The sequence below is a fragment of the Sorghum bicolor genome, chromosome 1 (assembly GCF_000003195.3).
Source record: "Sorghum bicolor cultivar BTx623 chromosome 1, Sorghum_bicolor_NCBIv3, whole genome shotgun sequence".
Classification (NCBI taxonomy): Eukaryota; Viridiplantae; Streptophyta; class Magnoliopsida; order Poales; family Poaceae; genus Sorghum; species Sorghum bicolor.
The window spans coordinates 72,585,122-72,597,499 of NC_012870.2; the positions used below are offsets into that span (position 1 = coordinate 72,585,122).

At 47.6% G+C, this 12,378-nt stretch overlaps 1 protein-coding gene across 1 annotated transcript; it reads left to right on the plus strand.

Annotated features, from left to right (window-relative positions):
* On the plus strand, nt 6,384-10,125 carry LOC8085259 (GTP-binding protein At2g22870). The gene is made up of 4 exons (XM_002465568.2): nt 6,384-6,955; nt 8,363-8,432; nt 9,211-9,373; nt 9,550-10,125. The coding sequence occupies exons 1-4, from the start codon at nt 6,475-6,477 to the stop codon at nt 9,766-9,768; spliced, it is 933 nt and encodes a 310-aa protein (XP_002465613.1). The 5' UTR covers nt 6,384-6,474; the 3' UTR covers nt 9,769-10,125.

A 12,378-nucleotide genomic window follows, 5' to 3' on the forward strand; every position in this document is an offset into this window, starting at 1 on the left:
CTTGGTGGTCGTCGATTACAAATATCTCCCCACCTGTTATGGCTCCAGTAGATTGACCAGTACGTATGATAGGGATGGAGACTCCAGCTGGTACTCCAAGTGAATTGGGTGTGGTTGCCCATGCTGACTTGCAAGGCTACGTTGTGGATCTTTGTGGCCCTTATGTGGTCATTGAAAAGGTAGAAATGTGTTATTGCAAGGGAGGCTATGCAAAGGTTAATTCATATGTGATGTGGGTAATTAGCCAGATGATGAAGCCCATAAGCTACAGGTGCTGATTGGCTCTGGCTAGTCTTGGTATCTCAGTGAGCTATGTGAAGTGATACTATTATTGGGTCTGACGGCAAAACAAAAACTAAGTTATGCTTAGCCTTATATGGTTGGCCATTGTCTTACTTCCTATGAGCTTGTATAATACTGTAATATACATTTTTTTTTGTTGTCAAAATAACCAAGCATGTGATTCCTAATCTTTATACTAATATGGTGATTGGTCAGTGCCATGAGATAAAGAGAAATTTAAAACTGCATGTTTTTAGGTTCTCTCTTTTTTTTAGACTTATGATTTTGTTCATTAAGATTGGGAAAAAGTCGGGGTGTTACAGCACCCACCTGGGCGACTGGCGCTTTTGCAGGCTGCGTGGGCTCGGGTGCTGGTTTGGGTAGTCGGGCGCGTGGCTTGGTCGAGGAGAAGATGCTGGAGAGGCGGCGCGCGGGGGAGGCCATGGCAATGGGAGGGGGCAACGCGACGGCGGGGAATGAGATCCTCTGCAGTCGGTTAAATCGACTTTACTCTGCAGTCAAGCATCTGAGCCGTCCAGTGAAATCTGACGGCAACAAGATTCAGACTCCTCCACGAGCTGGGCTCGGCCCAACAAGAACACAGTCTGTTCACCAGAGAGAAGATGAAGGCACAGCAGCGTTGTGCCATGGTCCCACGACCTCCTGTGAGCAGTGTTGGCGGCGTTTTAGAGATCAATGACGAGGAGGCTACCATGGCCGCGACCGTCGACGCCCGGCTACGACTATGATGATTTCGTCATGTACGAGTTCAACAAGGTTTCATGTGCTTCTGTAGCAGCACGAGCATCATGTCCTCGTCGCCGACCAACTCTATCATGTCACCGTCCAAGTTGCCCCTGCCAGAGTCCGCACCATTGACGCCGGGCGCGGCCATCATCTTCAGCTATGGTCCCTCGTTGGATGCCAGGTCCTCTGTCGACGACACTCGCGCTTCGCTCCGCCAGCTCGGACTCAGCAAGGCGAACTCATCCACGTCGGGCGCCGGGCCAGCCGTCATCTCGCGGTGGTGAACTCCGAGCGTTGCGGTGCGGCCGGGCGTGGAGGGGATGCTGATGCTGAGTCCAGGTATGACCATACGAACGAGTCTGAGATGGGCCGACTATTGGCCTGCAAGATTTTAGCATTTCGTGGGCTCACGGTTAGATCAGCAATGAACGGCACAGATGCTCGACTATAGAGAGAAGTTGATTTAACTGACTGCAGAGGATCTCATTCCGACAGCGGCTTGGGGTTTGCGGCTAGCCGATTGGCCAGTGTGGTGAGAGTGTGAGACACGGCAGGTTTCGCACTTGCTGCACAACCTATTTAGGCCGTCAACTTTTGCAGCCCAGCTGGACCACCCTACCATTGCTGCAAAGCCCATTGAGCAGTAGGGAGGCCACGGCCCACGTGACAGGGCAATAGGGCGCAATGTGAGAACCTGCTTTGTTTGCAGCTTCTGGGTCCACTAGCAGAGCCCATCGTTTTTAGGCTATCTCCAACAATAGAGACCCAAATCAGAGAACCATTCAATAATATGGGTCATGCACAATAAAAGGGTCACCTTATTCGCAAAAAAGGGTCACCTCCCCAAAACTTGGCTTCTCCAACAGGCTATGCCGAAGTCCGCGATTTGTGCCCGCCGCGGATCCGCCACGCCTTGCTGGCCGCACGCCACTGCCTCAGACTCCGCCTCACTCTGCTCCCTGCTCCTCGTCGCGGATCCACCGCAGCCTTGCCCTCCCGGCGGCACCAGGAGCAGCGCGCCGCCGCCTGCGATGAGGAAGAAGGGCAGGGTGAAAGGTCCTAATATGGCTAGAGGGGGGGTGAATAGCCTATTTAAAAAATCTACAAACTCACTAGAGCAAGAGGTTAGTAAATAACAAAGCAAAGCTTTTTGCTCTAGCTCTAAAGGGGTGTTTGCAAGCCACCTATCCAACAATTCTAGTTGATATAATCACTAGGCACACAAGAGCTATGTCACTACTTACACTAGAAAGCTACTTAAAGTTTATACAAGTAAGTAAGCTACTCTAGTTTGCGGGAATGTAAGAGAGAAGGTTTGAACTTTATACCGCCGCGTAGAGGGGATGAACCAAACAATAATATGAAGTCCAATCACCGGGAGAAATCCAATGAACAAACACAATGGAGACAAACGATTTTTCTCCCGAGCTTCACGTGCTTGCCGGCACGCTACGTCCCCGTTGTGTCGACCAACACTTGGTGGTTCGGTGGCTAAGAGGTGTAGCACGAACCTCGTCCTCACTAGGACACCACAAGAACCTACCCACAAGTGAGGTAGCTCAATGACACGAGCAATCCACTAATGTTGCCTTTGGCACTCCGCCGAGGTAGGCACAAACCTCTCACAATCACCGGGAGATGGCCACGAACAATCACCAACTCGTGCCAATCCTCCTCCGCTGCTCCAAGCTGTCTAGGTGGCGGCAACCACCAAGAGTAACAAGAAAACCGTAGCTAAAACGATCCCCAAGTGCCACTAGATGCAATCACTCAAGCAAATGCACTTGGAATCACTCCCAATCTCACAAAGATGTTTAATCTATGAAGGAGATGAGTGGGAGGAGTTTGCTTAGGCTCTCAAGGATGTCAAGTATGTTAGAATGCCAAGAGAGTGAGCCCCAAGCCAGCCAAACACGTATATATAGCCCCTCAAACAAATAGAGCCGTTGGCTCTTTCACTGGGCGAAATACGGGGTCACCTGACGCTCTCAAGTTGGCACCGGACGCTCAACCTCTGCGTCTGGTGCTCCAAAGTCAGCCACGTGTCACCTTTGAAACGCTCGTGTCAGAGTCTAACGGTCACCTGCAGTGCCCCGGACGCTGAGCAAGTTTCCGGTGCACAAGCACACCGGACTCATGCGCAGAGAGTTCCGCAAACCTGCGGGTCACCGGACGCTAAGCACCGGTAGCGTCCGGTGCTCACCAGACCCATGCGCAGAGAGGGTCGCAAAACGCCCGCACACCGAACGCTAACCACCGGACGCACAGGCCTGCGTCCGGTGCCTGTCGTCCGATGCCTTACCCTAGCTGTGCCAGGCACTTCTGCACCGAACGCTTAGACGCAGCGTTCGGTGCTCCAGAAACCAGCGTCCGGTGAGTGTTTTCTCAGCGAGAAACACTCCCGCGACTTCTCCAAATTTCCCACCGGCGCAATAGAAAATATGCACTTCATTTTCTCGAAAAGCGCCGAATCAAACTCCATGGCACCGGCGCAATAGAACCCATCCTCTCTCTACCCTTCAAACTCCACCTCCTTCTCAAAGTGTGCCAACACCACAACGTGTAAACCAACAAGTGCACGTGTGTTAGCATTTTTCACAAACATTTTCTTAGCTCACTAGGTTCTAAATGCATGCACCTAAACAATGACACCTAGTGGCACTTGATAACCGCTTAGCCAAAGAATTCCCCTCTTTATAGTACGACCATCTATCCTAAATGTGATCACACCCTCTATGGTGTCTTGGTCACCAAAACCAAAACCCTAAGCAATACCTTTGCCTTGATCTCCATAGGGTTTTGTTTTTCTCTTTCTTCTTTTCCAAGTTGAGCACTTGATCACCTTGTGGTCATCACCATGATCATCTCTTGCTCCAACACTTGGCATGTACCAACCTCATTATGTCTACACACTTAGCATAGAGGTTAGTACTAGGGTTTCATCAATTATCCAAAACCAAACTAGGGCTTTCAGAGGGCGCCCCACCTTGGCGTCCGCGCCCAGCCAGTAAGGAGGAAGAAGGGGAGGGCGCCCCACCTTGGCGTTCGTGCCTGGCATGCGAGGAGGAAGAAGGGGAGGGCGCCCCACCTTGGCGTCCGTGCCCGGCCTGCAAGGAGGAAGAAGGGGAGGGCGCCCCACCTTGGCGTCCGCGCTCGACAAGTGAGGAGGAAGAAGGGGAGGGCGCCCCTCGGTACGCAATGGCACCATATCCTTTGTCCTCACCATGGTCGCGGCGCGACCAAGTCCGTGATGCAGAGCTCCTTCATCGACGAACCGAGCCACTCTCGTCCTCGCCATCGAGCAGCGCCTCCGCGATGGCCACGACCACCGGTGTCATCCTCATCTGCGCAGAGTTTGCGTCGCCTCTCCGGAAGACGCATATTTGCGTTTCCTCTCGGCTGCTACGTATAATGGGTAGTTCATTTGGGTCTTCCGTTGGAGCATGGATTTGGTGAGGCAAAACACTGTTCGCGATGTATTTTGCATTTTGGGGTGGCTGTTGGAGACCGTCTTAGGCATTTGTTGGGGCTCCGTCAACTATTCAATATCTAAGTTTTATTGTTTATAGTGACTCAAACAACAATGGTTCAAGAAAAAAACTTTAAGATATATAGGTACCTGTTGTTTTATATCCTTTATATTACATATAAGAACGATGAGAAGAAGTTACAAACATTCAGCCACACCTTAGGTCTACTATAATAAATATATTCCTATCCTAATAATAAAAAAGGCAATTTTTTGCCACTTTGATTTTCGTTCAGCTCAACAATTAACTTGGTTTTCGGCTTAAAATTGGTCAAAAATCATGTTGGGCTTAATTCTGATCGACTCGGACTCGAGTTGGGCCATATATTTAAGCCGAATCGAGAAAATGATTCACTCTTTTTCCAACCAAAAACCACATCTAATTACATCCAGATAAATTCATATGGAGATTCAAATTAGGGAACAAGGATATAGTTGTCGCCGGCAGAAGAAACCGCCCGCCCCGGACGGCCCACCCCGTAAACTGGTGTTATATTTTCTAGCTAAAGTAAATTTTCTATGAATTTTCTTAGATTAGATCGTGTTTTAGGAATTAACTGCATATTTTCTACAATTAATTTTTATTTTTTGAAAAAAAAATATAATTGGTCCCTTTGAATTTTCAACGTAGTCAACTTACTTCTCTCATGACCGACATGGCACTACATCGGCCAGAAACCGATTTTGAAATCATCATGAGAGCAAAACTTGGACAGCTTTTGGAAAAGGAAAAAGTCTACACTAGGTCCTTGACTTTCGCGAAAGTCTGATTTTCATCCCTGAACTCTAAAACCGGACAAAATACATCCCTCAACTTTTAAAACCGTGCACATTACATCCTTGACTTGGTTTTGAAAGCGGTTTTACCTTTTTCTTTTTATTTATTTTGGCTGATTTTTTTTTGAAAAATCACAGTAAATCACATAAAAAATCATAAAATAGAAAACTCAATTTTGTTGGAATTCAGATCAGTAGATCTACGCATTGACTATATAATATAGTATGTTCTAGTACAATTTTTTTATGCATCTTTAGATCTATGTTTCTCTGTAATTAATTAGACTAATTATAGCTACATTTTCTATGGTCTAATTGTGATGAAATTTATATGGTGAGCTAATTATTCTATGTTTGAGTTATAGTAAAAATTTTATACTCACTGAATCATGTATTACTGAGTTATAGATTTATTTAGGTTTATGCTTGTTAAATTATAATAATCTATAACTAAGTTATACATGATCTAATGAGTATGAAACTTTTACCATAGTTTAAACATATAATAATTAGTCTAACATAAAAAATTCACCACAATCGGACCATACAAAACTGTAGCTATGAATTATTCTAATTAATTATAGAAAAACACAGATCTAAAGCTACAATAAAAAATTTGTACGAAAGAATACTATATTACATGTTCACTATGTAGATCTACTTATCTGGAGTCCAACAAAACCAGATTTACTATTTTATGAATTTTATGTGATTTACTATAATTTTACAAATATTCAGCCAAAATAAATAAAAATGAAAAAAGACAAAACTGCCTTCAAAACCGCTCATAACCATGTTAGGGATGTAATATGCATGGTTTCAAAAATTGAGGGATGTATTTTATTCAGTTTTAAAGTTTAGGGATGAAAAACAGACTTTTGCGAAAGTTGAGGGACCTAAAGTGGATTGGTTCCTTTGGAAAACCGATTTTTCGACTGTAGAGGAAGTTCAAGTAGATTTCTCCTACGGCCCAACTATTTGTCCTACCGTTGGGCCCAATTCCCCGAATACCTAATGGAACAGCAGAGCCCACGGTAGACGGCACGCTGCTGGCCGGCTGCAGCTGCAGCCACCCGCGAGTCCTCATCCGCCACTCCGTCGAACAACGCCCCTGCGCACGCTCCAGCCTCCAGCTTGCTATGCTCCTCCGCCCGCGCCCCTCCCTCTTCCGAGCCGTCGCGCCGCCGCCGCTCACCAGCGCCCGTGTCCCCTCCCGTCGCACGTTCTCAGCTTCTGCAGAGGCGGGAACAGCCTCCCCCAAGGATGCAGCGCCAGCGCCAGCGCCGGTTCCGGCGGTCACGCGCAAGAACGCCAGGAAGGCCGTGCCGCCGCCTATGGGGATCGTGAAGACGGCGCTGTTTCTTCCGCCCGGGGTGGAGCGGGACGCGACGGTGGCCGCGGACATGGTCATACCGGGGTCGAACATTGTGGTCGGGCCCTACGCTGGGGACGCGAGGGTGAAGGAGGCTGAGTTCGTCAAGAGCAGTGCGCGTGCGCGGGACTGCCCCAAGGACGACCGACCCGAGTTCGCCGTCCTCGGCCGTTCCAACGTTGGCAAATCCTCGCTCATCAACGCCCTCACCCGCCGCAAGGAAGCCGCGCTCACCTCCAAAAAGCCTGGTGATACAGAAGAAGAAATTTTAAGCTTTGTTCTTCTGCTTTCTTGAAAGTGCCCTTAGTTTATCGATTCCCTGATTGGCCCTGAATTAGCTTATCAGGGAGTTTTATGCTACTGCAATGTCGTTATGGCGCTCTAGATCGCATTAAGTAACCCCACTCCCCCTTGGTTCTGGGGCTTGAGGAGATATTCTGGTTAGAGTTACAGTCTTTACAGATCCCAGCGCCAGTCAGGTTTCCCAGTGGACACTGGGAGAATAAACCCCAGCTAGGAAATATATAAATTCAAAAGTAGAATTTGGAATTTAAATGAATTAATAGTACCCAGCGTGGCAATTGTATTGGACAGGCAGGCTACTCTAGTAAGGATTTAGAACCTGATCAAATTCAAAGTATAGCGGATAACACTTCATTTCCACAAATCATTCTGGGTATTAGTGGTACCAGTTATGTAACTGTTGAATTAAATTTTACCAGCCAATAACTTGTACTGGCCATGGTCCAAGATTTTATTATTGTGTTGGACATCAAACCTCAGTTTATTTCTTTTGCTGACTTTATAAGTGCTCCTTTGATATTTCTTCCATCCTAAATATTGATCTCGTGCATCCTTCGGTAACAGTGATTTGATTTACAACTAGCATATTTTATTTGTTTGCTATAGAGTTTCTCTTCAAATTTAGACTTTATTTTGTGTTCACCAACTTCGAATCTACTGTTTGTAGCCCTGTGCATGGGTTATGTAATCCACCCAATCCACCCACCCCAAAAGCAACCCTAAACCATGAGAGAGATTAACATCTGGGTTGGGTGGATATGGATACTACCCATTAGACCGATGGATTAACTTCTTCAGAGTTCAGACAATGCCGCCGTTGTATAGACTATGGACCAACATTTGGTGCTTTGTTGTGGACTCTTAGCTTCAGCCTGCAGATGCTGTAGGATTTTGTCCTCGTCTTGCGTTGGAGGAGCTCGCAGCAGCTGCTGCCGGTGGCGTGCTGCACGATCTGGAAGCTTGTGTGCACATGGTGCCGTCCTACAGCAGCGGCGCGGCGTGACTTGCAGGAGCGCGACTAGTGTCCAGCGCGTGCTGCGACTGGTGGTGATGAAGCCTAGCAGCATGCCCAAATCGGCATGGAGCATGCACAACGTCATCCAGTACTCCAGTTTCTTCTAATACAGCGTTGTTTGCAAGTACCCGTAGAACTAATTAACCCACCCGATCCAATTTTATCCAACCCACCCATGCATAGGCCTAACTGTTTCTGTAATATGAAAACCTCCTTTGTATATCAAACTTAATAAATTTACTCTGGCAGGCAAACTTGGCATGCCATATTTCTTTATTTTAAAATGCACATTTCTTATGTATGGTCATGGGTACTAACATCATCATATGTTCTGCAGGGAAGACACAGACAATCAATCACTTTTTGGTTAATAAGAGTTGGTACCTTGTGGATTTGCCTGGTTATGGGTATGTTTACTATTTTTTATCACGCTAAGGTATTCTTGTTGGTCCCAAATTAGAAAGCCAACTTGTTCACTAGTGCTTGAAATGCTATGTTCCAGAATGGGAACATCTTTTGTTGTTTTCTCTCTTTTACGTATGTTGATTAGGAATTTAATCCTGCTGATGTGTTACCTTTGTCACACTCATCCAGTTCCATAGCCAGAATAACATTCTTTTTACGATGGAGGTAGTATTCATTTGTGGCAGTCTAGAACCTTTGTATACAGCTGCTGTTCATGCAAGTAGCATTCCCTGTGCTTGTTTTACTATGATAAATTAACATGGCAATAGAACAGTGGATGCAATCCAACCAGGTTCTAACTTCTGGTATGAAAACAAAGTGACATAAACAGTTCTGGAAGGCCATTTCTATGTCTTTTTTTTTTCATGCCACTGGATAGGGGCATAGGGCACAAGCTCCACTTGCATCACTTGTATTTTCCCTTTAGATAGAATTCCTGATTTCATTTGCTGGTGTCTTGACTCTTGATAATGTTGTAACAAATGCCTCTGCCTCCAGCATGAAACAAGAATGTTTTACAGACACTAAGCGACCTCAATGTTTTACAGACACTAAGCGACCTCTGTTTCCTTTTTCCACACCCTGTTTTTAAGATTGTTTGTTTGTTCTAATGGTGTAGTATAAACTATTTCAACATACTATTTATTTTATATAACTTTCAAGATACTGCTGGTTCTCATCTGACCTATGTAGCGAACATGACAATCTTCCTACATGTAGGTTTGCAGCTGCATCCCAATCAGCTCGAATGGACTGGTCTTCATTTACCAAGGGTTACTTCTTGAACAGAGATACCTTGGTTGGCGTACTTCTCCTTATTGATGCCAGTATCCCACCTCAGAAAATTGATCTAGACTGTGCTAACTGGCTCGGCCGTAACAATGTAAGGCAGTATGCAGTTGAACTGATAATATTATTGCATCTGATATTGGTGTACTTTTTTGAACTAACTTATTTTGTGTGTGTTGATGCTACATATGTCTATTGTGCATCTCTCTAACTGCATTCTCACTATATCTATGTTGCTTCTGTTAAAAAAAATCTGTGTTGTTGTTTCAGATTGGATTGACATTTGTGTTCACCAAGTGCGACAAAGTAAAGAAGGGTAAAGGAGGGCGGCCTGATGAGAACATCAAGCAGTTCCAGGAAACTATCAGTGGGCTTTATCCAGATCCACCACCATGGATCATGACAAGCAGTGTTACCGGATTAGGCCGCGACGGGCTACTCCTCCATATGTCACAGCTGAGGAACTACTGGGATAATGAAGCAGTCTAGGTAGAGCTACATAGACCAACGGCCACTAGCAACAGTAGCAGTACTTATATTTGAAGAGAGAATCACATGGCTTAAACTTTCACCTATAGATCTGGCTTCTCATGGGGCTTCTTGTTCAGTTTTGCTTCCAACTTTTTTTTGTTGGCCTCTTGATGTATAGTGGAAATGCAGCTGCTTGTAGTTTCTGTTCCATCCATCATCCTGTGTTTAAAGTGAAGCCCTTATGGTTCCTGCTTGTACTACACCTTAAATGTCGGATCTGGAATTACACATTTATGGAGGTGAAGGTACTCGAGAGAATTCAATGTACTGTACATGTACACATTCAATGAGACGAAGAAGTCATGAAAGCTGAAACCCTTGTGCAAACACATTTTTATTGCCAGATAGGATGCTGCCTTTGGGTGCCACTGCTACTCCGTGGCAAAGATCGCCTCTCAGTGATTTGGTAGCTCGTTTGATTCCGCGGCACCGGGTGGTGATGTACGCATGTCGGGGTACACACGGGGCGAGGAACTGATCACCTCTCACTCCTACCGGCGACGTGAACACCGTTAGTTCGGTCCCACGGCGAGGGCGGACAGCGAAACCAGAAAGCGAGCAACCGCATGGACGTACAGACAGAACCGTGGCTCCCTTTCGCCGTGGCCGGCGTGCCGCGCTGCCGCTCGCAGTGGCCAGTGCCGCGTCGAACGCTGCGTGCAGCCAAGCCGGCTCCGACCGTCCGACGGACGGGTGGGGGCGGCCCAGGTCTGCGCGCGATCTGGACGCCAAACTGGCGAGCTTTGTTTCAGAGCGCGGGTCAATAAACACCGGCCATGTCCCGCTGCCGCTGGCCGTGGGGGCAGCCGCAGGTGCGCTGACGGGCGGCGTGCCCCACCCTCGTCCCCGTTGGGGGTCGGTCTCATCTCCTGTCCTGCAGCGCGGGCACGGGCCCAGCCGCCCAGGGCTGCTAGCAGTCATATTCCCAGAACGATAGGAAAATGTGCAGCCATAGCGGTTTTTAGAAAGTTTTTGCAATTGTGAAAACGCAACTGTCCTTGAAATGACGCTCCTAGAAGGAAGACTAGTCTATGATCAATTGATCATGTTCCACCCGGACGCAGGGACTGGTCCGGAGGGAGACGGTCCCAGTACTCTCTGCCCTCCTGCTGCCTGCCTGATGGTGCCTGCTACCGCTAGTGCTAGACGACGACGGCGGCGCCAGTGCCAGCGCCACCGCGTATCCGTACCAGGTACTGACCAATACAATACACGATCGCCGGTGTTGGCAAGTACAGTAAATTGTCGCGTGCAGCGCAGCCCCTCACGCTGCGAAGTTAATGGCGTCGCGGAGGAACACGGCCGGCAGTGGCATTTACCGCATGGCATCGCCTCCTCCAGCGTATTTGTGAGGGAAATCTGGGATCTTGTTTGTGCAGGTGGTGGTTGTTTGAGGCTTTGAGGGATATTGTACTGGCCTCCAGCGGCGTATATATCGCTATACAAACACGGCTGTGCGCCAGAGCGATCAGAAGGCTCAAAGCACACCTGGCAATCGGCCGGCCATGAGGTCAAAGCACAACCCGACGAAGGTGTTACATACGGAGTATTGACAAATGTGCGGGTGTGGTTAAAGAAAACCCGCCAATTCGTTAGTACTGTATTGAGACTGTGACAAGTGTTTTTCGTAAGGCCCTGTTTAGATTAGACATGAAAATTTTTTGGGTGTCACATCGGATGTGTCGTAAGGATGTCGGGAGAGGTTTTTAGAAACTAATAAAAAAACAAATTACATAGCTCGTCAGAAAACTACAAGACAAATCTATTAAGCATAATTAATCTATCATTAGCACATGCGAGTTACTGTAGCACTTAAGGCTAATTATGGAGTAACTAGGCTTAAAAGATTCGTCTCACATTTTCCAATCAAACTGTGTAATTAATTTATTTTTTTATGTACATTTAATATTTCATGCATGTATCCAAAGATTCGACGGAATGGACCCAAAAATTTTGGGTGGGGAACTAAACAGGGCCTAAATTAACGCCAAGACTAGTACATCCACATCGATTGGACTAGGCAAAGCGGACCGTGCGCCAGAGCCATCAGTTCTCAGAGAATTCAGATGAGCTCAGGCCCGGCAGCCGTGACCCATGAGTGACAACTCGCATCAACCAACGACGAAACGAGGTTGACAGTCGGCCAGGCGCGCATACGCTCGAGCCCAGGAAATGATTCGGCTCTGCTGGACACGAAAGTCCACGGGCAGGCACAGGAGTGCATGATCATTGCGCCTCTCATCATCCTCTGCAACGCCGCTACATGCAGTGCAGGCACCCTCGCTGCGTCGAGCCGTCGACCGATCGATCGGCCTGCGGGCCGCCGGCTGGCGCTGTACCTGTGCTCTGGCGCGCGCCGGCCGGCTGCATGCGGCTGAGCTGGCCCCTCAGCCCGTGGAAGCACGAGGCTCAAGCCCTACGCAAAAGATACACGACACGAGGCGTCCACGCTTTATCCACCGACCGGCCCGTCCGGCCGGCATCTTCCCCCTGACGTATACCGTATATGCCATGATACGTACGTTCTACTTCAAGCAAGCGTGCGTATTCCTGGCTTGTTTTGTATGT